This window comes from Xenopus tropicalis, chromosome 7 (genome assembly GCF_000004195.4).
Source record: "Xenopus tropicalis strain Nigerian chromosome 7, UCB_Xtro_10.0, whole genome shotgun sequence".
NCBI classification, from domain to species: Eukaryota; Metazoa; Chordata; class Amphibia; order Anura; family Pipidae; genus Xenopus; species Xenopus tropicalis.
Window position 1 is genome coordinate 53,363,824 of NC_030683.2, and position 26,868 is coordinate 53,390,691.

Consider the following 26,868-nt stretch of genomic DNA (forward strand, 5'->3'; position numbering starts at 1 on the left):
CAAAAAAACTGGCTAAGGCGGCCTGAAAAGAGGTGCTTGCAGAGAAGCAGGTAGACAGTAAGGAGTCACAGGACTCCTGTAGCACCAAATATAAGCAAATGAGTACAAGATTTCCTTAGGGCTACACAGAGAAAACTAGTTTTCACAAAAGCTGGATCTGTTATACTGGGAAGGGGACTCCTTATACTTGTCTCTTTTACACTTTGCACATAATCTTAAAAGTATGTGTATTTATTTACATTTTATAGTATTGTTTTATTAATGTGTTGTTTTACTGTACAGCAATATGTGCACATATATAAAATTAGCACTATGGATCACTATCAAATCATTATTGCCATACACTTTTTTTTTATTATTTATTGTAAACTTACTGCAGCCATAGGGCCTGCCAATGAATAAAATACAATTTTTTCTACTTATTGTCAACTAGTGCTATGCACAGCATGTTTTTGGATCCATAACACTTGCCTTTCTCTTTACTGATTATCCCTGTCAGCTCTAAAGCAGAATTAACCTCAGTTGCTCTTTGAATCTGGTGTCTAACATAGCACGCTTGCAGGGAAACACACTTATCTCTTGTTCTCAAACTCTAAGCTCTAAGAGTCAACTTTATCCTTAACAGGCCTTGTATAAAGAGTTTAGTTATAGTAGTGCTATAAAGGAATACAAATGAATAAATTAATGATGAACTAAATTGATGACAATTAAGGGCAGCCAACCACTCTCTAATCAAATATTTACTCAGTCACACTTACTTCACATTTTCTAGAACAGGCAGCCATCTCTAAAAAGGTATTCTCCCTTCCTTTCCCTCCTTGCTTCATACTGCACATGTGTTTCATTCCCTCCCCCCCTCTTCTCTGCCAGATCCGCTTCTGATTGGCTGGTGGGCATGTGTAGCTCAGAACAGGAGATAGGATCAAGTTACACACATGCTCAGAGAATAGGAAGGCTGCCGCTGGCAGCCTACACGAAGAACAGAGATATTTTAGTGATGTCAGTGTAGTCTTCACACTGCTGTAGGCTGCCAGCACCATATCTCAGAGAAGCAAGCAGGGATCTGGGAATTTAGCTATGCAGTAAGTACTTAAAAAGAATGCCTTTAAACTTACTTTTAATTTATATTAATCTTTCATTGTCCTTTAAAGCAAAACAATTTGGAGCCGGAGACTGAAAAAAGGTGGTCTTCCAGAAGAGTGCATATTTTTAAATTCTTTAAAGAAGAAACCAAAATAAACATCAGTAGTTTCTCCCCAACTGACATTTTCCCCCCCTCTCTCAGAGTTGAAGAAAATGCTCATAAATTAGACAAATTATAGTACCTATTGTAAACTAATCTATGAAGGTTACAAGATATCACCTGGTTTTTGGTTCCACAAATCTAAATTTTTAGGAAAACAAACTCTTTAGAATTCACAAAAAAATCAAAGAATGTAGAGCTTTACGGATTCTTCTTTGTTTTTGTAATGGATTTCTAACCTACTTGTGATAATTATTTACAGAAAACAGAAGGGAAAGTGAAACTTATGTGTTAACGCCCTGAGTGCTACAGAGGTCTGCAACACTGCATTATAACCCATTATGGTATTTTTCAAAGGCAAAATAGGCAACAAAATAATTAAACAATGCTAAATATAGACAGTCTACTGTAAGTATGCTATTATAATTTCAATAAAATTATTACAACAAAGAGTTTGGCGTCACCTAATATTTACAAAATTCTTGGTAAATATTACCTACCAAAAATTAGTCAAACCAGCTTACATGGGTAAAAAGAAAAAATATTAATTGCAAATACTAATTTAACAGCCAGCCAAGGAATACTTTTATATTTGTAAAAGCAAAAGCTATAGCGACCTAAGGCACACCATTTATTATGTTCCTTCTTTCAATAATTTTTCACTGATCTTGTTATGACTGAAGCACTCAGTACACTATTCCACCATTTCATGTATTGATTTCAAAGGGCATTGAGATGATGTTTTCTTGCTTATGCAGGCATGGGGACAGGATAACATCTTTTAGGATGTTCTATTTAGCTCAGACCTACAACTAAATGTAATTTTTTTTAAATGTTCAATTTAACAATTAACAATCCATTATAAGGTAAAGCTGCTAATATGATGCACAGTTCTCTGGGGTGCCATTTGTCCCAAGTACATTTTGTCTACAAAAATAAATTCTGTATACAAAAAACAATCCCCAGTACACAGAATGACAGTGTGGCAAGATACACTGGTAAAAAATATAAAAAAAGACATATTTCTGAGCTCAAAATCAACTTGTGTAGAAAAGGATATATTTATATTACAAATTCTGTAAATTTTAATAAGCATTGTTTTTTACAGAATGAATTATGTAAAACCAAACTTTGACAAAATATATAATGGTGTTACTGGCTAGCATATTTCAAGCTAAATTTTCAAAAATGAAGATTCTATAGCACAGAATTAATTATTTCACCAAAATGAATACGGTTTTAATTGGTTCTATAAAGTGCTGACCCCACCCCCCACACACAGAGAAGGATTTGTTGGTAGTTTTTATTTAACAAGATGAAAAGCTCCCAGCTCTGCCCACATGCCTGCATCCTCCTTAGTGCATATATACTGTCTGGCCTGCTATAGAGGGTGCCCTATAATGTCTGTTGTTCTGCATAGCGATAACCATTAAGGGCTCTGGCTCACGGGAAGATTAGTCGCCCGCTGCAAAACTCCCTGTTTGCGGGCGACTAATCTCCCCGAGTTGCCTTCCCCTGCCATCCCACAGGCGAACATGTAAGTCGCCGGCGGGATGGCAGACGCGGCGGCGCGATTTCGCCCAAATCGCCGAAAAAGACTCGCAAGTCTTTTTTGGCGATTTCCCGAAATCGCCCCGCCGCGTCTGCCATCCCGCCGGCGACTTACATGTTCGCCGGTGGGATGGCAGGGGAAGGCAACTCGGGGAGATTAGTCGCCCGCAAACAGGGAGTTTTGCCGCGGCCGACTAATCTCCCCGTGTGCCAGAGCCCTAACAAAGAAGGACGGCTGTTAAAGACTACAGGTTCTTAAATGAAATGTCTTACAGATGGATGAGAAATATAATGCTGTACTGATTCTGTGGCACAAAACTGATCTTATGATGTTTCTATGGATTGTGTAGCTAAATATGAATTTTAAAATAAAGCATTCATAACATACATATGATACCTTAAATAGTCAGCTATTCCCATCATTATAATAAGTCCAATATCCCCTTATTGCTTGCCCCCTTATTTTAGAAAGATTTTTGCTCAAAGTAAGGGGGTGGGAGGAGGACCATAATGGGCAAATTGGTGAGATGGAGGGAGTAAGACAACAATGTAGGGGGAGGAGTGGTGATGCAGAAGGAGTTGGACCTGTGACATGGGTGGACAAGCTGGAGGTCAAGCAACAGGAACCTTGTGTGTATTGGCAATAATGACCTGGCTTGTCTAGAAATTTTGGGCAGGTTGAGGGTAGGCCGGAGGCAGAATGACAGGGAGACTGGTAGATTCCAAACACTGGCCCTGGCCTTGCCTAGTATTTTACTAGCTAGGCTGGGAAAATACTGGCCAGGTAGCAATCTTACCCCTGATAAATAAAACACAAGTTATAAACTGTATTATTTAAAAAAAAAAAAACCCTAACATTAGCAGAATAACCACACATGTGGGGGCCCCTCTGTACAGTACAATATACCAAACAGATATTGATGGTAGTAATGTAACTCAGTATATGTGAGTCACTTATAATATACCAATGAGTAAAGCACATAACCATCCAACATAAGCTCCTCCTTCCAAGGATACCAGCTGATTCACATATTTTTTCTGCAATATGAAGTTGGACAAGTTTACATATTTACATGTATCAGTAACCCTAACAAGCTTTGTAGAGGATTTTTAGGCTCCAATATCTGTCCTCCTCCTAGCGATAATATTGTACCAGTTAGCTGATAGCACTCTCTTAATAATGTGCTTAGCTATAGTTCAACTAATACATAATACATGTAGTCATGTGACTACTTTAGAACTTGATGCAGATTGACAGGCTGTTTGTATAGTATGATGTGTGGGCCTTATGAGCAGTATCCTAGTTAGATGTAGTGTAAATACAACATAAATGTAGCAACACAATTCAGCAATCCTGAGTACTATGTGTAAACAAAAGGGAAAACTTACATATTGGTACTTCAGAGGGATCATAATTTATTTATATGATGTATTATGTGTCTACATGGTGTTGGACTGGGGTGTCCAAGGTCCACCAGGGCTGCCACCCTAGGAGCCCCTCACCTCAGTTGCCAACTTCTCCACTGATGCCAGCCCCCACCCCCACCCCGTGCGCAATGCACTCTGCATACCCCCTTCATCCTCCTTGCAGCTGCTATTGGGGGTGGGGATGGAGAGAAAAGATCCTGTGGGTTGGCGGGGCCCACTATTTTTTTTCCTGTGGTTACATAATGTAGTAGTTGTACTATATTTAAGCAAATTATTAAGAGACTGCTATAAGCTAACTAGTACAATATTACATAATAATAGGAGGATGCCAAACACTGGAGTCTGCAAGGTTTATTAGGGTCACTACTACAGTAGGAATGTTATGTAAAGTTGTGCGATTTCATCAGCTGGTATCCTTGGAGGGAGGAGCTTATGTAGATGTTTTGTACTGTACTCATGTGTATTTCTAAGTGTCTCACATTGATACCTACCTGTTTGGTGTACTGTACTTTACCGAGGGGCCCCTCACCCATAAGTAGTTAAGCTAATATTATGGGGGGTTGATATGATGCAATTAAGATATGTTTTATTGACTTGTCATATGTTAATGAGGGGATATTAGGCCTAGGTGGGTTCGGCTGGGAGATAACAGGAAAAGCATCTCACCTTATCATATTAATGCTTTTTGTTTTCTTTAAAGCTCATTATCAGAAACAAAATCTCTAGAATCATCATTATATCAGTTTATCCATTTGTAAGACCTTCTGGTTAAAAACCTGCAACATAGCAGACATTGGAGGGCACCCTCTATATACCTGGGTGCCAGTGCAAGGTGCATTGAAATGCAGAATTGGATTGACAGCACTCACAGGATTTTCACGAAGCAGTCACATGGTTTCATTAAATAATTGTGAAACTTTATTTATCCAATGTTTCAGCTACCAACTCAAGCTTTCATCAGGGACAGTCCACCACCTATGGGTGGCGATATCGGGGAGGCATTAGGCGAATTCGATTGTTTGGCCCTGGGGCCAAACGATCGAATTCTGCACGTGGCAATGGGGCAGTCGGTTCGGGGACCGCATCAATAAGCCGATGCGGTACCCGATCCGACTGGATTTTCTAAGCTGGCCGATCGATATCTGGCCAGATATCGGTCGGCCAGGCCCCTCGTTTCTGCCCCTACACGGGCTGATAAGCTGCCGAGTCGGTCCAAGGGACCGATATCGGCAGCTTCTATCGCCCCGTGTATGGGGGCCTTAAATGAAGGCTTAAGGCAGAGAGAAAGAGAGATATAATAATTAAAATGGTTTGTGGCAGGTTGTTGCTGGCTGAAATGGTGGGCCCTTGTGGTTGAGTTCTCTGTTGGGCCTTAGGTACTCCAGTCCGACACTGTCAGTTCCTAACACTAAGAATATAATCTGTTGTTTGGACACCATGGTTTTGTGAGAGTAGCACAATATTCACTTAAAATGTCTGGGAGTGTAAATATGACTGGGCCAGAAGCATCTGTACAATGCATATTTGGACCTAGAAATATTAAACTTTAGACCAGCTAATAAAGAAAATGATATTGCAGAGACTGAATTTGTTAAACAAATCACCCTCTATGTAATATATGTAAAGCAAACAAACAGGTTAACATCGGTGTTTGGATCTGTTAAAAATGATCTTCACTGCTGGGGATTATACACAGTTACATGAAAATGTGCCACTTGCCATGCTTTGTATCCCAGGCATACTGAACACCTATGGTCATTTAGTCAATTGTGTATGCTTTCACAGAAAGGTGGGAGAATTCTTGTTTTTTTATTTACAGTGGAATTTACAAACTAATAGGAACAATCTATCTACCTTTCAAGGCTTAAAAATATTAAAGAAACAGCAGGTTTTTGAATTATTCTGTCCTAGGATTAGTTTCTTTGCAAAAACCCACCAACATAATATGTTAAGCCACAAGACCATGGGTTTCAGGCCAACCCACTCATCACTAGTAAACTGTATTAACATTTTTATAACTTTAATCCTATCCATTGTTTGTTAACGAATTAGTCAGGAAGTGTGGCATCTTTAATTTTTCATGTTATTAGAGTTTAGTATTAAAGCCATAGCAATCATCTTTATTCTGTCCATAGAATCTGTTTCACATTTCACTTAATTTCTGTTTCTATACAGTAGCTATGGGACAAAGTGCAAAGCTGTCTTGCAAATCTTTTTTTTTTTTTGTTATGCCCTTGTACTTGAGTTTAGCAAAGGAAACTGGGACTGAGGGAAGTGGAGCCAACTGAGTAAACATGGCGACTGAAATCAAGCCAGTATGAAAAGCTGATCAATGAGCATTAATTAAAAATGAGTGTGCCCATTAATTAAAATAAATATAACAATTTGGATGGGACAAACTAAATTAAAATATGATAATTTTATTGCACAACTACCTTTTTTCTCCTTTAAAGAGGTTGTGCACCTTTGGGTTAACTTTTAGTATCTTTTAGAGAGTAATATTCAGACAGTTTGCAATTGTTCTTCATTTTTTACTATTTGTAGTTTTTTCTTAATTATTTCAGTGTTTGTTCAGCAGCTTTCCATTTTTGAGTTGCAGCAGCTATCTTGTTGCTAGAGCCCAAATTACCTTAGCAACCAGGGAGTGGTTTGAATGAGAGACAGGAATATAATTAGGAGAATATCAATAAAATTGTAGCCTCACAGAGCAATAGTCTTCTGGCTGCTGGGGTCATTAACCCCTATTTGAAAGCTGCAAGGAGTTAGAAGTAGACGGCGAATAATTAAACAACTATAGTCAGTTGTAGCTGCGACAAAACCCGGGTGACAAATGATACACAGATAACTTGTGGCTACCGTTGGCAACAACCCTCGTTTCCTAACCACCAGCTAAAATGAGGAAACATATGCGGCACAGCTACTTTCTGAGTCACGCCGTGTATTTGCCAACCACAGTTCGCATTTTAACTGGTGAGAGCACATTTGAAGAAGATTAGTCGCCTACAGTAGAGCAGATTTATTGCAGGCAACTAATTTTCTCATCTGTCATTATCCTCAGATGCTGAAAATCTCTCTTCTTTTGTGCACAAACTTTACTATATAACACAATACTGTGAAAGAGCAGCTGCATATATGCACAACAGAGGTCAATGCAGTGGACAAAAGGCATGGTAGGAAAATATCCAGAAACTTCACAATGCTTTCCCAGTAACAATAACTGCATCTGAAACTAGGCCAAAAACTGAAGAAAAATTGATTCTAAAGCTACAGAATAATTATTATTATAGCAGCTCTGATTATAAAATCAAATGCTACAATATATTTTGTTATCTTCTTTACTGAACAATCAGTAACTATTTCTATTTGACCCTGCAAAAGAGTGAATTTATAGCAGTCAGCTTTCCAACAGTACAATAAAAATATGCCTTTCCAGTAGGTTGTGTCTCTGCAAATCAAATCTATAGGCTCTGCAGGTCAAGGCACTGCAGCAGTGTGACATCCCTTTCTCCTGCAGTATTTTCCCTCCCCCCTTGTCTCAAAATAACCTCTCATCCACTGTCTCCCCACCCCCTCTGTCTGTTTATGAAGTCTCAGGAAATACCACAGCTCACATTCCATCTCTACACCAGTGAAAGGAGACCATGTGACCTGCAAGGACCTGCATTTCTCACAGGGAGAGTGGGGATATTTTTCTGCTAAAACCTTCACTCACCTCCTCCCCCACATCAGTGATCAGCAGTTTTGTTTTTTTGTTGGACAGAATATACATTTCTTCCTTTGGATGGGGGGCTGAGCTTTGCCCAAGCTGGCTTCTAGCCATTTCAAGCCTTTCATGATCTGACCAACTCACGTCACTGCTGCATTCTTCCGAGAAAAGCATTTCAGGTCAATGAGTATCTATCCATCCTCCCTCATGGTGAGGATTTGGTGGTGAGGAGTGGCAGAAAACCCCAAGTGTTCTTAGCAGTAAAAGGTTATGTTTTTAGGGAAAAAAAAAACCAACACATGGGCATTAACTCCCATAAGGACTGTGGATATTAAGGGGTTAATTTACATTTATTCATTATTGCTTTTTTTAAAATATTAGCACCATTCAAGAGCCCTCCATTCCATTTCTATCAGTATCAAGTGACATCATTTTCTGGAATTTTCCAAGAACTGTACAGTTAAGAAAAAAGGCTTGGAAAGCTAGACCTGGAGATGGTGAAATGGTGAAACATTTTGCTGTGGAATATTAATTTAAGCATATAACCCTATGTTTGGTGGGCATTTTAAAAGTAAAATCCAGTGACAGGGATAGAGGGGCCGTACACATTGCCAGGGGCCCTCCTGCCATAAGGCAATTCAAGAAACATGCCTTAGGTAGCAGTGCCCTGCAGGTTACTAGGGAAGGTTTTCATCAGTTGTGCTTTCTATGCTAGTGAATTGGTTCCAGGAGTGCACAAAATTAACAGTGAAGTGGGGTGGGATTTGGTAGGTGGTCTTAAGCAGCAGTAAAGGAAGATATGCACTGCACTTTGGTTTGTAGCCAATTCTGACTTTTTGAGCACTCCCCCTTTAACCACATCCACCAAAAGGCACTTTTCTATTAATGACCTTTATGGTAAAATATTCAATCAGCAATGTCCTATATAAAACATCAAAACAACAATTTTCCAAAAAATGTATCATGGTAACTGCTCACTCATAAATATATTGTTATATTAGTGGTTATTTTGTGTGTGGTTTTTACAAAGCAATATAAAAAAAAAAAATAGTACAAAAAAAAAAATAGTACAAAAAAAAAAATCTGAAATCGGGAATTTTTTATTGCATTTCACACACTGCATTCTGGCCCTGTTGGCAGACAAGGATGAGCTCAGTATGCTGATTCACTGCCAGACATTAACACCAGCAGGAGGCAGAGCTCACCTGGGAATAAAAGCCAAGACTTGCTAAGACAAAGTGAGGTGTCTACATCATGCATTGCACTCACAATGACATATGACACAATGATAGCTCCACTGCATTAAATCAACCATGCCTGAGACTACCCCCACCCATCATCTCTATCCTAAAGCCATTCCAAAACAAATGACCTTTGTTTGCTACCCAACTTTAAAACACGCGATGCCTGCTGTGCAAGGCAGTCTAAATAGTGTAGTCTATATATTTATTGATGGTCATTTTTTCTTAGGGCATATACACTAGAGACTGCCCATGGGGACAAATTGGCCTTGAAACACTGGCTCCAAAACATCCATCCCTGGAGTTTGAGAAAGGATGATTAATAATATATTCAAGTATGCTGTGATTTGAATTTTAGTGAAATTGTGTTATTTGATTGAACATTTGTTGGGACATTTGTTTGGAGCCTTTAAGCAGCTTGGTGGCCATAAAATTCCTCTGGGGGCCAAATTAGGCCACCTGACCTGTAGTTAGATAGTCCTGTCCACAATTATAGTTATTTGATCACCTTCAACAATAAGACATGAAGTAGTGAGGAACCATACTGTCATGATGAGTTGGACACACTGTTATTGCAGTGGGACAAGATTACATTTTAGAAATAAAGACACAGCACACCAGTCACACAAGGAATTGCATCCTCATTCATCTCAATGAAGCCCAAAATCTATTGTAAATAGGTTTTCATGTGACAAGATGTAGAGGTTTACAGCTTGTCACATGGAAAACTGTTTTACTCACAATAGATCTGGAGCTTCTCGGAGATCAATGATTATGCTACTCCATGTGTGACTAGTCCTCTCAAATCAAAATAGCTTCAAGCTGGACCATCTATCTACAGTAACAGTTGTTTAGCATGGGCCAGTTTTACCACCAAAGGAGGCCCTGAGTCAGGGGGGTTGAGAATATGTGAGTTAAATCTTAACCAACTGCATTAAAAATTGAGATCAGAATCACATGAAATACTAATGTGTTACATGTCTGAGACCTAAATTAATTTGAATTGTTATTCCTATCATATGAAAAATGGGCATCATTATAATAACTTTTATTCTAATCTAGCAATTCTGATTTTCTGTATTTCTGCACTATTTTTCTAACACAACTTGTTCAAGGTTACAAGACAATGTCAAAGAAATCATAGCCATGCATTTTTTTAGCAATGTTTCCAACAGGTCCAGGCAGTTTCTATAACCTTATCAATTTTCAGGATTTTCAGTCTGAAATTGGTCAGGCAATTGTTGGCCAGGCTCGATAAGGGATCTCTTTGCTTGCCAGTTTGACCTTGTGAAAACTGACCTTGTATTCATGATTCTTGGCAGCATCTCTAACAAGCAGATAAGATGGAAACCCCTATGTGTATAGCATTTGTTACTATGCAGGAACAACAAAGAACACAGGAAACTACAATAAAGCTTAATTACTTTTCATACCCATCTACTAACATATTCTGCCCATACATGTAATTCTTTACCTTGTATCTCTACTAATTGTTTATAGCAGGCATTTAGCTAAAAGTAAGCAAAAAGCGGCACTGCAGATGTTATAAACTGCAACTTCCAGCATTCGGGGAGAATTACGTGCAGTGGAAGCAAGAAACAGCAATAGCAATTCTGTAATTCATAGCCTTCTTGGTACTTAACTTTTCATCACTTTATTGAACCTTGGGGTGACTGAGGTCTCATATGCACATCTGACCAAGCCCTCTACCCCACTACCCGACCCCACCCCTGCACAAACTGCACCACTTTCTGCTAAACCCTGCTCCTTCGGCCGACCTCGGGATATCACTTGTAGTCATGGGCGGGTTCGGGTTGACCTCTTCCGCTCACTTTCCGTGACCTAACACTGCCGGCTGCCTCTTCTGGCTTCTGAATTTATAGGAGCGTGCCCGTCATGCCCCTTTTGTGACATCATTGGGGCAGGCGCAGGTCTATAAATACAGGGTAGAAGCCGGGTCAGGTAGGGTTCGGGTTGGGAGCAGGAGGGGTCAGATCACTATCCTACTGGGTTTACCTAATGTTTAAATGATTTTTTAGTAGACTTAAGGTATGACAATCCAAATTATGGAAAGACCCCCCATATCAATCACAAGGTCTAGAACATTCTGGATAATAGGTTCTATACCTGTATATATTTTGTACTCATGACTGTGTATATGTATATATCTGTACAGAAGGTATAACAACCACCAGTCAGATAAATTTGTTTTGCAGCAGCAGTGTTGGAAGGCCACGTCATCTTATCTTATCAGAGATAAAAGTCATAGAAATGCCATGCAATCCTTACCCACATGTGCCAGCGCACCTCTCTCTTGGGCAGACTTATTCCTCACTTGACTAAATCCATTGTCCTGAAAGACATATTAAGGACATAAACCAGGTAAATAAACAGGCATCATAAACGAAGAAAGAAATGAATAGTCTTAAAAACTTTATTAAAGCATTTTAACACAAACTTTAGTGCAATGACACACAAGTGCTTTCTCATCGCAGCAAATTGGCTTTTTCCACGGGAAACTTGCCTCATTACAAAGTTACACATAAATGATCATGTATATTGCTTTTACTTTAAGTATATGAAAGGCAGAAAATAAGTTTTTTCCCAAATAAATGCAGGTCATCCAAGAATAACTACAACAGCAAACACACTGTAATTAAGATTAAAAAAAGACCCCCCGATTAAAACTTTGAGTCCAGACTGAGAACTTCAGCTATGAACACCAAGATGCAATTTTTGGAAGGATGGGAATAGCAAGGGATGCAGCTTTAGATGGCTCCATGGCTGTGAGCCATCTTCTTAAAATAGTGAGTCTGCTTAAGGGTAGTGCCACATGGGGCTGATTCTTGGCAAGGGGAAAAACGCTTTTCAAGAATCAGCCCCTCCACTCTAAAAAAAAGTTGTGCCTGCACCCAAAAGCACTGAATCAGCTTGGGTGCAGGCACATGCAGCATATTTCTGCCTAAAACTGCTTGAGTATGCAGCTGGGAATCAGCCCAGTGTAGCATTACCCTTAGTAGCCCTGATTTAATTTCCAAAAATAAACTCCTTTGTAGCAGTGGACACAGCCATGTAGGGCTGTAGGGTCCACATTGCATTGCAGGTAACACGCTATTTTGGTGAACTAGGGTCAAATGTTATTCATTGTTCCTTAAACAAAATCCTCTCATACACACAAAAATATTTTTTTCTGCCAATAAATATTTTATCTGCATTTGCTTGACACAAAGATAAAATCTATGCATGTATATATATATATATATATATATATATATATTTTTTTTTTTTTTTTTTTTAATGTTACTGGCCCTTTTTCTTAAAGGAGAAAGAAAGGCTAAATCACTGGGAGTGCCAAATGTTAGGCACCCCCAGTGATTATAATTGCTTACCTGATACCCCTGGCCGGTGATTCTGTTAGGAGAAAACTGCACCAGCCCGGGGTATATGCCAGTGAACGTTTTTCTTTCAGTTTTCTCCTAACAGGAGCCCTGCCCAAGGGTTTCAGGTATGGCACATATGGCCCGTGTATGGGCACTACCGACGGGCCTGCCCGACCGATATCTGGCCTGAAATCGGGCAGATATCAATCAGGCAGGTAAAAAAAATCTAAAATTGATGCGGTCCCCGGACCGACTTTGCCTATACCCAGGGCCAAACGATCGAATTAGCCTGGATTCTCCCGATATCGCCCACCCGTAGGTGGGGGATATCAGGAGAAGATCCGCTCACTTGGCGATATCGCCAAGAGAGCGGATCTGAAGGTGTATGGGCATCTTAACATTTGGCACCCCCCAGTGATGTAGCCTTTCCTTCTCCTTTAAACCCCAATATCTTCCTAAAAGCCAATTAGACCACCCTTTGTGACCCATTAGCCCATCAGCCCTGCTTGCCTTAAAAACACTGTTATAGGGCATGGGTTGGCAAAGATTTTACTAATCTTAAAGGATGCCCTCAGATCCTCTAAAAGGGACCTCTACTGAGTAAGTCAAAGAGCATTTATTATATGATTTAGTGGTGTTTATAACTTTAGGAACACAGATCTACTGTAAAAAGTAGGGACACACACACTGATATCAATAGAGAAAACAAACCTGTTCATAGGAAAAATCGTAATTGTAACATGTATGGCCACCCTGACACCTACACATTACACATAGCACATTTTTTAACACAATTGTTGCTTCATAAAACCCTACTGAATACCGTGTTTGTATCCATACAGTCCGCTTAAAGGAACAGTTCACAGTTAAAGTATCTGATAGAATTTCCTATTCTTAGCACCTTTTTAACAGGTCTTCATTTGTAAAGTTTTTTTTAATTATCTGCCTTCCTCTTCTGCCTCTTTCAAGATTTAAAATAAGGGGGGTCATTGACCCCAGCAACAAAAACAACCTTTTTTCTCCAAAGACAGTTTAATTGTGGCTTAAACAGTTTGAGACCACATCAAACATGTAGTCCTGTACAGCAGGAATATGGGAACAAATAGGGTTATCAATTGGTTGGTATTTTATTTAACCAGCTGGTAACAATTGTGCTGGATGCCAATGTTATTAATAGGGAAAAAATATAGAAAGGGCAGTACTTTTCCAGAAACCCCATTAAAAGAAGGAAGATTATACTGAATTCTGACAATTATAAATATTTTGTGTGACCATAAGCAAGACGAGACACATATGTACTAATGTCACAGTGTTCCTTGCATTTTGCTATACATTTTTTTCCCTCCCTGGAAGTCACCAAGGGAGAATGCCAGGAAAACCTTGAATGAAAACAGTAAAAAGGACAAATCACATTATTAGTGAAAATATCTTTTTAATCAAGTAGCTTTTCTTGGCAAAAACATATTCTACTATGTGGTACAATGGTTAAACCTTCTGCTTTATCTAAATACCTCTAGCAAAATAAATATCATGTACAGATTGAAGCACTGCACTTAAGACAGCATGCAGCTTGTTGGGAAGAGTGGTTCCTCCTCCCTTCCCTACAGGAACACAAAAGAATTATTTCCTAATAAACCTCCGGTTTCTACCACTCTTAAAACATCTGGGCAGCTTTATGTCCTTTTCTTCAGAAAGCTATGCAGGATGGTTTACGAACAGGATAACATTTTCAAACAGCAGATCTTTTTAGCAATGCTTTAACTTTTATCTGTAGGGGAGAAAAATATCTTATGTCTAGAATCTACATCCCAGCAAAGTAGTAAGGGGTGCAGTCATCATCTACATGAACCAGTCAACAGATTTTGCATACAGCTCATATGCTGCATTATTTAATATAATACACAAACACATGGAATTTCCTCTTCTAATACCACAGAAACAAGAGCAAGAACAAGAGCAAAATGATCTAGAGAACTAAAACATTGTATTATTTACTAACATCACCAAAATTAATCTTAGTTTTAAATGATCAGCAGAGCTTTAAACTCTGCAGCACCAACAACTAAGGCTGGATATTTAAAATATACTGTGCTGCAGTGAGCTAATCAACAGTCCATGAGCAGACTGCTAATGTTCCTCTTCCCGGCAGATGGAGAGCTGTGCAGAGACAGTGCTTGGAACTGCCAGGGACCGAAAAATTGTTCACTGGGGAATCCTGTGCATAGTGACAAATTCATAACTGTGGCCAAACTCACAAAAATCCTCCTGGCATAACACTGGGTGGCACAGTGTCCACAAGAGATATATATCAATGCAGGCAGGAATATGGATAAGTAAGGTAGGCAGGTAGCACAAGGAAAATTACATTAAAAAGAAAAAAAACTTAAAATCAGTGCAGACAACAGACACATGCATCCTGCTGGGTTGCCCAGCATAGGGGCTGCAGCTGAGCACAGATGGGCCACCTGTTGAGCATCATTATTTTAACTAGTTATGTTAGCTATCTTTGGTTGTCAGGGCATCTTTAATTAGTACCTTATCTAAATATTTTATTTTACCACTTAAATATATTAGCCACAAAGTACTCAGGAGCTGTTAAACTGCAAACCATTCAAAAAAATGCTGCCTTAGTCATGTACAAAGTACAGGACAAGTAAGGGTGCATTCACTTACCCTGACGCAGTGAGCAAAGTGCACTTCCGAGCACAATTGCCAAGGTTTTTTCACACAATGCTTTAGTTTTCCCCAGAATTCATGCGCCATTTAATGTGCAATGTGGTCGCTGAATCAGAATTGTGCTGCCTAACTCTTGCGAGCTGTCAACCAGCCCCATGCCATGAGGGCAATAATGATCTACTACAGGCCTTTTTGAGACCTTATTTCATGTTATGATTCAGTGTGAAGTAGAATTTAGGCTTAAAAAAAATGCAGGGCTGGATTGTTATCTCCAACATGACATGGGATAGGTTAGGTTGATGTCAGACGTCAAGCCGGAAAACGCTTGGTGAGAATATGCCCCGCTACTGTAAATGCGCCACTTCTGACATCAGCCTTAAATGACTGCTCAGCATCCAGCGCAACTGCATCCGATTAGTCAAAATAGATGCAACTGATCATGCGCTTCACTCTAACTTAATTGCTAATAAGTTAAAACTGAAATTAACTATTAAGAAAGCGGTGGAATTCACTTTATGCAACAATACAACGGTGTCTCAACTCAAATAAGAAGGATGCTGTTATGACTATTTATGCGGAATGCCTCTGATTAATTATTGCCTCACGATTTAAGGTGACCATATATGCTGAGATATGATTAGGCAGAATGGCAGATTTGTTCATTCCTCACAATCTGGACAAGCATGGTCATCTCTGGAGCAGTTTCAACAGATTTGTCATACAAAGCACAGTTAATTTTTAAGTTCACTTATCCACACTGAGAAAATTTGTACATCAGCAGTACCTTATATTACCCAATTGGTGATGTATTACTTACATTATTTTATCTGCAGCTGGCTGAACGAAGCTAAAAAATTTTTAAAGTGTTTTCAAGTATTGTATAGTTTAGTGTATTAGTTTTTATGGAAATTCAATATTCAATGAAAAACACTTTCTTTTAATGTTGAGTAAAACAAATGGCCACAAGTAATTATGCACAGATAGACTTAAAGGACATGTAAAGCCTACATTTGCCTACAATGTATATCAGTTGGGCATGTCTCCCCACCCAAATGGCATCATTTGTACTGCATATATCCCCTCCACTTGTCAGCACCATCACATTTTCCTAAAGCAAATAGCAGCCTTCACCCGGTGGCCATTTTTCCTCTGATACATAATCAGATACATTAAAATCTGCAAGCAGCATACACACAGACCCTTATTCAGCATACATTTCATCAATAATACAGGCTCACACAGGCAGAACTGTCTTTGATAAAAGTTCTGCTTTGTTTGAGCACTGTAATGGTAAAGCTGAGCGCAGGAGAAAAAAATTGAAGCAGACAGCTAGAGCTGAGTTTCTATGGGAACCAGCAATGCCATCTCTTCACTGGCTGCTAGACTGGGGGGCCGTGTTTAGTAATCTGAGCTTAGAACAACTGAGCATGCCCACAAGCCAACAGCCAAACAAATTCCCGAGGTGGGGAGGCGAGTGGGTTACAGGAGGAGAAGGAAATATAAGTGATTAAGGAGATGTTGCAGCTTTACTATTAATCTCTGGACAACCAGTGTGGCAGGTATTGAAAGATTTCAAAGAGGCTGTTCACTGATTACATTTTTGTGTGTGGGGTTTACATGTCCTTTAATGCTAAAAAAAATTATAACCCATTATTGCCTCTAAGGGCACATTGCTTCAATTGGTATAAAAGTCCAGTCAATAAACACTGGCACTCAATGAATGCAGTCAAAAAAATATTTTTGGATCTTTGTGATGAAATAAATAAGTAGAAGTAATTTTCCTGTCAGTCTGCACTACTGATGCTGCAATACTACTACTGGTCTTATTGCTTGTCAATGGATTTGAGCCTGTAATAAAGGTAATAAAAAGAAATAAAACAAAAAGATTTCAGTTGTTGATTTGGGTCCTTAAGAACGACTCGGCAGCTTACCTGCCCATGTATGGGGACCTCCGACAGGCCTCCCCGACCGATTTCCGGCTAAAAATTGTCCAGATGTCAATCGGACAGGCTTGACTTTGTTGGATTGGGGACTGCATCTGCTCATTGATGTGTTCCTTGCTCTGACTTATTCTATCCACTTCATTGCCTAGGGCCAAACAATTAGCAAGATATCACGCGCTCAAGTTGGGCATCTTGGGGAAAAGATTTGCTAGTTTGCCAACTTCGCCAAATAAGCAAATCTTACCATGTACGGCCACCTTTAGACAAAAAATGTCCTAATTGTATCGGTCTGCACTGTACTGGTTGCTTGTCAATGAATAAGAGTTTTTTTTACACTTCCTTCTTTGAAATTAGGGCAATTCAGGGTATTTTGTTGCCCGAATTATTTCCTTCTCCATTTCAACCCCATTTATCGCTATGGCAATTGTCTAAACCTGCAGAGACACTTGGAAAACAGGAACTTGTTGAAATTGTGATACTTTTCTAGAGTGAGTGTACCTGCAAGATGCACACAGTTGCCACAGAAATTAATGGGAGGGGGCTGTAAATCGCCTTGGCAACCCTGTCCTGCATTACCTTTATATCAAAGAACCAGTCCATTTCTTCTTTTCTGCCTCTAGGAAGTCCCGGATGGCTCTTTCAATAGCATTATATTTTTTCTTTTTGCAAACCCCCACCACACCAAGCTAAATATTCTAGGCTAGCCTCATCTGCATTTAATTAGCAGTTAATTAGCTCTGGCTTCCCGTGTTATTTGCTGGCAACCTCTGAAAGGGACACTCCAAGCAAGAGAGATCAATGGTAATATTCCTTCCTCATCAAGGCTAGCCACAGTAGAGATTTTAGCTGTAAATTTTAGCCTAAGCAACAGATATTTGATGTCTGGAACACAAAATGAAGCCACACCAGTGAGAATCAACTTCTATATGGCTGCTTATGGCTTATACTTTGTAACACACCAAAAAGTATTTTGCAATAAGCGAAGACTGTAATATTAAAATGTAGCTTGTTTTAATCGAGAAGCTGCAATATGTCTATCAAGATTTGTAATAACTCGATTGTGAAATACAAGGTGATGTAATTTTTACTTCAGGTGCATTAAAATCAACTGAAATTCTACAAACCTGGGATTTATATTTCCAAAAAACACACTTATAAAAAGTTCTAACTTTCATCCTAGCGGATATTATGACTGTAATATGAGAAAGATAAGAAATTCAGATATACTGCTTGCCCAGAAATCAACCTATACCAGCATTTCTGGAGTCACACACCCCACAGACACTAGAAGATTGCAGTTTTCTTATATTATGCTGCTTTATTCTCATGTTTGCATTCAGAGACCCAATTAAGTAGCTCTCCAAACTTATGGAACAATGCATTTACTGTAGACTGACAGGAAAGGCATTCAAGTTTAACAAAATATATCTGCATACCATTGCCTTTTCCAAAAATTTAGAACATCCCATCAGTATTAAATCTTTAACTCTAGTCTGTAAGACTATTTAGTTGCAGAAACTGAATCATTCACACTCAACTGTGCAACACAAAACAAATTAAAATGCTTGCCTATCTAATCCTACAAGAATCGTTTACATGAAATTGGTCTGAAATTGGAAAAACAGCTGTCTTTAAAGGCCATGTAAACCCCACATACAAAAATGTATTCATGGAATAGCCACTTTGAAATCTTTCAATACCTGCCACTCTGGCTGTCCAGAGGTTAATAAGTAAGGCAGCAGCATCCCCTTAATCATTTAGATTTCCTTCTCCTCCTGTAACCCACTCGGGCCCATCCCTCAGGAATTTGCTTTGACTTCTGGCTTGCCAGATATACTCAGTTGTTCTAAACTCAGATTACTAAACACAACCCCCAGTCTAGCAGCCAGTAAAGAGATGGCATTGCTGGTTCCCATAGAAACTCAGCTCTAGCTGTCTGCTTCAATTTTTTTCTACTAACCTCCTCTCCTGAGCTCAGCTCAAATAAAGCGGAACTTTTATCAGACAGTTCTGCCTGTGTGAGCCTGTATTCTTGATGAAACATATGCTGAATAAGGGTTTGTGTGTGCGTGTATGCTGTTTGCAGATTTAAATGTATCTGATTATGTATCAGAGGAAAAATGGCCACCCGGTGAAAGCTGCTATTTGCGTTAATAAAATGTGATGGTGCTAGCAAATGGAGGGGATATATGCACTACAAATAATGCCATTTGGGTGGGGGAGACATGCCCAACTGATATACATTGTAGGCAAATGTGGGCTTTACATGACCTTTAAGTTTCACACTTAAGCTAACTCAAGATTCCTTGTCACTGTTGCAAAGGGAGGGCTAGAGAACCATTTCAAGTAAAGATCGGCACTATGCCCACCATGAGTGCCTGCTCACAACAGTTAGCCACTTATTTACTTAATGTAACAATGTAAGAATTGAAATAATTCAGAGATTTAGTCTGTGCAGACTCTCTCTTCCAGGTCCAGACTGGGTTTTTAAACTGGCCCTTGCATTTTAAGCACACAAGGCCCAAATAGCCTCATACAGGCTCAATAAATAGTGACTATGTCATCTGACAGCATTCACTCTTGCATTTGCAAGAAACAACAGATTGCCAGGGTCTGCTCTCTACTATGGCTGCTATGTATATCACATCATAACATTCTCAGAATTTAACTGAAGCAGCCTAATTACAGTGGCTTGCAAAAGTATTCGGCCTTGAACTTTTCCACATTTTGTCACATTACAGCCACAAACATGAATCAATTTTATTGGAATTCCACGTGAAAGACCAATACAAAGTGGTGTACACGTGAGAAGTGGAACGAAAATCATACATGATTCCAAACATTTTTTACAAATAAATAACTGCAAAGTGGGGTGTGCGTAATTATTCAGCCCCCTTTGGTCTGAGTGCAGTCAGTTGCCCATAGACATTGCCTGATGAGTGCTAATGACTAAATAGAGTGCACCTGTGTGTAATCTAATGTCAGCACAAATACAGCTGCTCTGTGACGGCCTCAGAGGTTGTCTAAGAGAATATTGGGAGCAACAACACCATGAAGTCCAAAGAACACACCAGACAGGTCAGGGATAAAGTTATTGAGAAATTTAAAGCAGGCTTAGGCTACAAAAAGATTTCCAAAGCCTTGAACATCCCACTGAGCACTGTTCAAGCGATCATTCAGAAATGGAAGGAGTATGGCACAACCAAGACAAGGCCGTCCACCTAAACTCACAGGCCAAACAAGGAGAGCACTGATCAGAAATGCAGCCAAGAGGCCCATGGTGACTCTGGACGAGCTGCAGAGATCTACAGCTCAGGTGGGGGAATCTGTCCATAGGACAACTATTAGTCGTGCACTGCACAAGGTTGGCCTTTATGGAAGAGTGGCAAGAAGAAAGCCATTGTTAACAGAAAACCATAAGAAGTCCCGTTTGCTGTGTACCCCACATGGCTTGTGGCAAACTGCAAACATGTGGAAGAAGGTGCTCTGGTCAGATGAGACCAAAATGGAACTTTTTGGCCAAAATGCAAAACGCTATGTGTGGCAGAAAACTAACACTGCACATCACTCTGAACACACCATCCCCACTGTCAAATATGGTGGTGGCAGCATCATGCTCTGGGGGTGCTTCTCTTCAGCAGGGACAGGGAAGCTGGTCAGAGTTGATGGGAAGATGGATGGAGCCAAATACAGGGCAATCTTGGAAGAAAACCTCTTGGAGTCTGCAAAAGACTTGAGACTGGGGTGGAGGTTCACTTTCCAGCAGGACAACGACCCTAAACATAAAGCCAGGGCAACAATGGAATGGTTTAAAACAAAACATATCCATGTGTTAGAATGGCCCAGTCAAAGTCCAGATCTAAATCCAATCGAGAATCTGTGGCAATATCTGAAAACTGCTGTTCACAAACGCTGTCCATCTAATCTGACTGAGCTGGAGCTGTTTTGCAAAGAAGAATGGGCAAGGATTTCAGTCTCTAGATGTACAAAGCTGGTAGAGACATACCCTAAAAGACTGGCAGCTGTAATTGCAGCAAAAGGTGGTTCTACAAAGTATTGACTCAGGGGGCTGAATAATTACGCACACCCCACTTTGAAGTTATTTATTTGTAAAAAATGTTTGGAATCATGTATGATTTTCGTTCCACTTCTCACGTGTACACCACTTGTATTGGTCTTTCACGTGGAATTCCAATAAAATTGATTCATGTTTGTGGCTGTAATGTGACAAAATGTGAAAAAGTTCAAGGGGCCGAATACTTTTGCAAGCCACTGTAACTATCTTAAAATGCAATGAAAAAGAACTGTGGCAACCAAATGAAAAACATAGTAGCTGAGGTGGTATCTGATGTTAACTAATTGCTCCTTACATCAATGAAATGGTCTTTTTAAATAAATATAAATTTAATGACTATACCATAATTACTCCATCTCCACACATTGCAATGTAGCCAAAAATATCCGGACCCCTGCCTTGCCAAAACGTTATCCCCAAACCTTAAGGGCAGTTTTATTTGTTGCTATAACGGTATTCATTCTTCTGTAGTTTGTTTCCATTCAGTCACAAGATCATTAGTAAAGTCAAGCAATGCTGCTGAGTGGTCAGGTCTAGATAGCAGCTGCTGTTTCAGTTCATTCCTCAGTTGTTCAGTTGTGTGTTCGCTAGTTGTGTTCTTCCACTCCCATCTCAGCTAGCCCTGTATGTATTTTGCTTTGTTCATTAGGGCATTATTGTGTATTGTCCTCCCCAAATTGTTGCAATGGACTTGGTAAAGTACAGAACTGTCGCAAATATACACTGTAAAGTTTGCTTTTTCTGGCCCCACCAAACTTTACAGCATTAAATATTCAGGCAGGTAGAGTTACTCTGACATCTGCCAAACCAAGACTCTTCCATTATGTTGCTCCTGAGTCTGATGGTGGTGCCCTTTACACCACTTCAGCAGACACTCTGCATTGTGCATGATGATGCTAGACTTATATGAAGCTTCTAACCCATGAAAACCCAATAATCTTGTCCTGAGACAGTTTGAAGTGTGGCAGTGAGTCTCACTGCTGAGAATGTCATTTTTTTTTTTTTTTTTTGTATGTTTTTAAATAAATGTATTCATGTAACAGAAAATTACCTTATGAACTTGTGTTTAGAGGTGAGATCAGCATGGTGGAAAGACTGTATAACATCAATGAATCTGTGCTCTGAAAAAAAAAAAATGAAAAAAATCAAACAGCCATGTAAGATCAATTAATGGTTCAGCTACAAACAGGTAAGTCTCATTGCAAAAGAAAACTGCAATAAAGGAATCAGAATACATTTTCTCTCCTTCCCAGACCTTGCTTTTTCTCCCTGTAGAAGGAGGTGGGGAAGGGTGGGGTAAAGTGTGCAAGCACATTTATAATCCATCTCCTCCCTCTATGCTCTCCAAGATTTCCATGAATCACAGCACAAGGGATCATTATAACCGCAAAGCGCTGCATGCCAAACACGTTGAGACTAAGCAGCAAGAGCAATTCTTGCAGCACAGAGAGAACATAAGACAACTCTGCAGCCTTGTGTGTCTCTCACCATAAAGAGCACAATGAGAGAAGGCAGGAGCCTTGGAGAAGAATGACTGTATTAACTGTATTAGATATTTACAATTTAATGTTTCCCTAAAGATTGATATAGTTTGTTTTTTTCAGCAGAAAAACAATGTTGCTTTTCATTCACCTCAGGCATGTTTTCTTTGAATATTTAACTTTACCTTTAATATGGAACTTGTTTCCCTGACTGTGCAGTCTAGTAGAGGAAGCTCCCCAACTCTAGTAGGGGCAACAATTATTTTATGATAAGAGCCCTTTAATAAACTATAGTATATATATGTAACCTGTAGGTAAGAAAGGAGAAAAAAATAAGATATTTGATTAGATTTTCTTTACTTAACACCAAAACATTTATGCAGTGCTTTACTTTTTACGATTCACATAAGTTCCTGCTCCAGTGAAGCTTACAATCTACAGTCCTTACCATACTTTATTGGGAGTCAATTAACCTATATGTTTGTTTTTGGATTGAAGAAGGAGACTGAAGTACCTAGGGGAAAATTAACAAACTCTTTGCAGCTGTTGCCTACGTTAGATTGAATCTCTGAACCCCAACACTGCAAGGCAGATATACCAACCAAACAAGCAAAAAAACAACCTTGCGAACGACTTGAACAACAGAAGGTGTAGAGGAGCCACAGTTCCTACCCACTTTCTAATCTGCTCATGTATCATATACCTGCTGAGATGGTGCAACAGCAGATGAAGTATTCTGCCAATCCCCAAAACTTCATATTACATGAATATTGGTCAGTACTAGAAGGCCAACATGCAGGCATAGATAACTGTATTAAACTTAACCAGCCATTAGGGAGCTGAAGTACTGTAGCTTCCAAATTTGCAGATGACCTGTGCCAATGGGTGGCAAATTTAGAAGAATTGATAAATCAATACCAAATAGCACAACACTTGCAAAGGAAGGGGGGGGGGCTTTCAGTTTACTCTATTTTTATAGCTGATGTTGAAAATAGATTAAACAATATATTGCTTCTTTAAAAAGGCAACAGAACATAGTCAAGTTAATCAATAATATAACTAGATATTACAGGGCCCCATAGCAAATTCAATTTAGGAGCCCTAAAACACTAGTAGATAAGTCCATTCTACCAAAATATTTTGAAATTGGTCATTAAATAGGGCCTCACTGGGCCCCATACATTCCTTGGACCCCTAAAGGGTCTGTTTCTGCTTTTGCTCTTAGTACCTGCCCTGAAGGTAACAATTAACAAAAGTTGTTATTTTCTAATCAATGAAGAAGCTACATCTCTGGAACCAAGACCTTTGTCAAAATCAAGATACAGCAACCAAACAAAAAGATCAGAGTCAACCCAAAGAACCAAAAATTGGATTGCCACTAGTTATACCCTATGGCAGTGCTGTCAAACTGGCAGCCCCTGTCCTCCCACCTGTCAGCTGCTGGGATTGCTTAACTTTGTGTAAGCTTTAAATGGTATCAGAACTGAGATTAACTGGCCCCCTGCATGGTTCACACCTCCGGTTCAGGCTGTAAACCCCTGTATTGTTTAAACATGTAATCCCCGGAACTGTTCACACCTTTTAATGCCTCTGCCACCTCTGCTGACTTTTTTCGCTGGACAGGAGGAGGGCGATTACGCCACAGGGGCGGGGAAGAGGCAGGCTGTGATGTCACTGGGTGGGGAGGGGGTGGGGCAGTGATGTCACTGGGCAGGGAAAAGGTGAGGCCGTGATGTCACTGGGTGTGGTGACAGGTGGCTGTAGCTCCTAAAAATAAAGCAATTTTAACAAATCTAAAAGTATATTTTACAGAATAATCTGGATTGTGAGACAAAAACAAAAAAGCAGAATAACAATGGATGTGATCAACTAAGACAAGTGTCTCTTTCCTAAAAGTATTCAGTTGTGCCTTGGGAAGCCAGTATCTACATCGTTCCTGTCTATTGAACAAAGGACTCTGGTCCTTTTCTGTCTTAGTTGCACTCAATACTTAACCAACCATTAAATTAAATTCATACACTGCACACTATAACTTCAGCCAACAGACTGCTAACAATAGGCCTGTTTTTATTATGAATGAGCAATTTAAGACTATTAAGATTAAATAATAATCTTTAATTTCAATAAGTTTTTTTTTTTTTTAATCAGGTTTAGTTACAGTAAGTATACAGGGGGGTATCATGGTTAGTACTGCTGCCTTGCAGCCCTGGATTCCTAGGTTGGATAACGATTTCTCCGGGTACTCCAGTTTCCTCACCCACTAAAACATACAGACCAGTAACTGGTTCCCATAGGCAGATTTTCAATAAGGCTAAGACTACCCAAACCTGCTTGGCACCTTAAAGGACATCCTACATTTGCTTACAATGTATATCAGTTGGGCACGCCTCCCCCATCCAAATGGTATCATTTGTACTGCATATATCCCCTCCACTTGCCAGCACCATCACATTTTCTTAAACCAAATAGCAGCTTTCTCCCGGTGGCCATTTTATCTCTGATACATAATCAGATACATTTGAATCTGCAAACAGCATACACACACACAGACTCTTATTCAGCATACATTTAATCAAGAATAAAGGCTCACACAGGCACAACTGTCTCTGATAAAAGTTCTGCTTTGTTTGATCTGAGCTCAGGAGAGTTGGTTGGGAGAAAAAAAACTAAAGCAGACAGCTAGAGCTGAGTTTCTATGGGAACCAGCAATGCCATCTCTTTACTGGCTGCTAGACTGGGGGGGCGTGTTTCGTAATCTGAGTTTAGAACAACTGAGCATGCCCACAAGCCAACAGCCAAAGCAAATTCCTGAGGGAGGGGTTACAGGAGGAGAAGCAAATCTAATTGATTAAGGGGATGTTGCAGCCTTACTAATAACCTCTGGACAACCAGTGTGGCAGGTATTGAAAGATTTCAAAGAGGCTGTTCACTGATTAAATTTTTGATTGTGGGGTTTACATGTCCTTTAAAAAAGAAAACTCACTCCGTTTCTGCACTGCTCTGAATCTTTAACATCAGGGAAATCTTCTTGTATTCCTGCAAGGTTCTGTTGTAATCAGCTGTGCTCTGATTGGATCTTTCTTCTTATGGCTTCTCTAATCAGAGCACAGCTCTCTTGACAGATGGCAAAATTGACCAATCAAGGCACAGATGTAGGCAGGGCTGGGGAGATATTACAAACTGAAGGCACTGCGGAAATGAAGACTGATAAGAAGGATCTGCAGGCTGTATGTAAACTTTACCTAAGAACCTTACCAACACTGAATTTGTGCTGCAGGTTTCATCCCACTGCCACAGGTGTTCTAAAGGCTGAATCACTAGCTACAATTAAATAGTTTTTTTATCACCTAACTACCATAATATCCTTATCACCCTTGCTAATTGTGTTTTTATACATTTGGTGTAGTGTTGTTGTGTGCACTAACTTTTTTTTTCTTACTTTTGTCACGCTTTTGTTCAATTTTTAGTTAGTTACAGTGAAGCCCTCATGAGACTGCATAGCTGGGAAACAAACCAAGGTTGTATTTCAGTGCCAGACTTATAGTGCGAGGGCATGCCCGAATATCTGACATCAGTACCCACCGATTCTCACTGCATATAATGTGCTAATTTTGTAAATATAGACTGCATTTCACTGTGTATAATGTGCCTAGGATGTCAGTACTCACTGACTAACTCTCTATAAAACTAATGTAGGGACCCATAGGGTTAAGTGCCCTATGGTGTTATCCCCTACCTTTATGTTATCTGTGTTGTAATAGGGCAGAGCCCTCTACACTCAGATTACAGTATTAGGCTACCCCCTATAGGTTTAGCCCAGGTTGACCACTCCCCTTGTGCAGACTATATAGTGTCTGGCACAAGGAAGTGTCTTCCTCTTTGGCTGATGTTGTCCTGAGGCTTCATGTCATCGAGCCTGAGGCAATTAGGCCCCAGTAAAGAGAACTGCTGATTTGTAAGTCGGGGACAGGGCCCCGTGAATGAGATAAAGCCAGCACAGTCAGTCATATGTAATAGCACCCTCTAGGAGTGGTGAGCATAGATAGCTTATTTAGTAAGGGCAGCACTGGCCCCATCAAAGGAGACTGTAAGGGTTTAGTCTAACCCAGGCTTTGTATGCCTTGCTGTAGGGACCACAGTTAAG

At 39.8% G+C, this 26,868-nt stretch overlaps 1 protein-coding gene across 18 annotated transcripts in view; it reads right to left on the minus strand.

Annotated features, from left to right (window-relative positions):
• Positions 1-26,868, minus strand: part of zmiz1 (zinc finger, MIZ-type containing 1) — a 227,222-nt gene that overhangs the window by 87,505 nt on the left and 112,849 nt on the right. For 14 of the 18 annotated variants that reach the window (XM_031904889.1, XM_031904897.1, XM_031904894.1 and 11 more), the window contains 2 exons: positions 22,295-22,364; positions 11,463-11,522 (listed from right to left, as the gene is read on the minus strand). In XM_031904889.1, the coding sequence (XP_031760749.1) occupies positions 11,463-11,464 (2 nt within the window). In that variant the 5' untranslated portion in view covers positions 11,465-11,522; positions 22,295-22,364. Of the gene's footprint in view, positions 1-11,458; positions 11,523-22,294; positions 22,365-26,868 lie in introns of all 18 variants that reach the window. The other 4 variants (XM_012966213.3, XM_012966212.3, XM_018095301.2 and 1 more) reach the window with 1 other exon arrangement.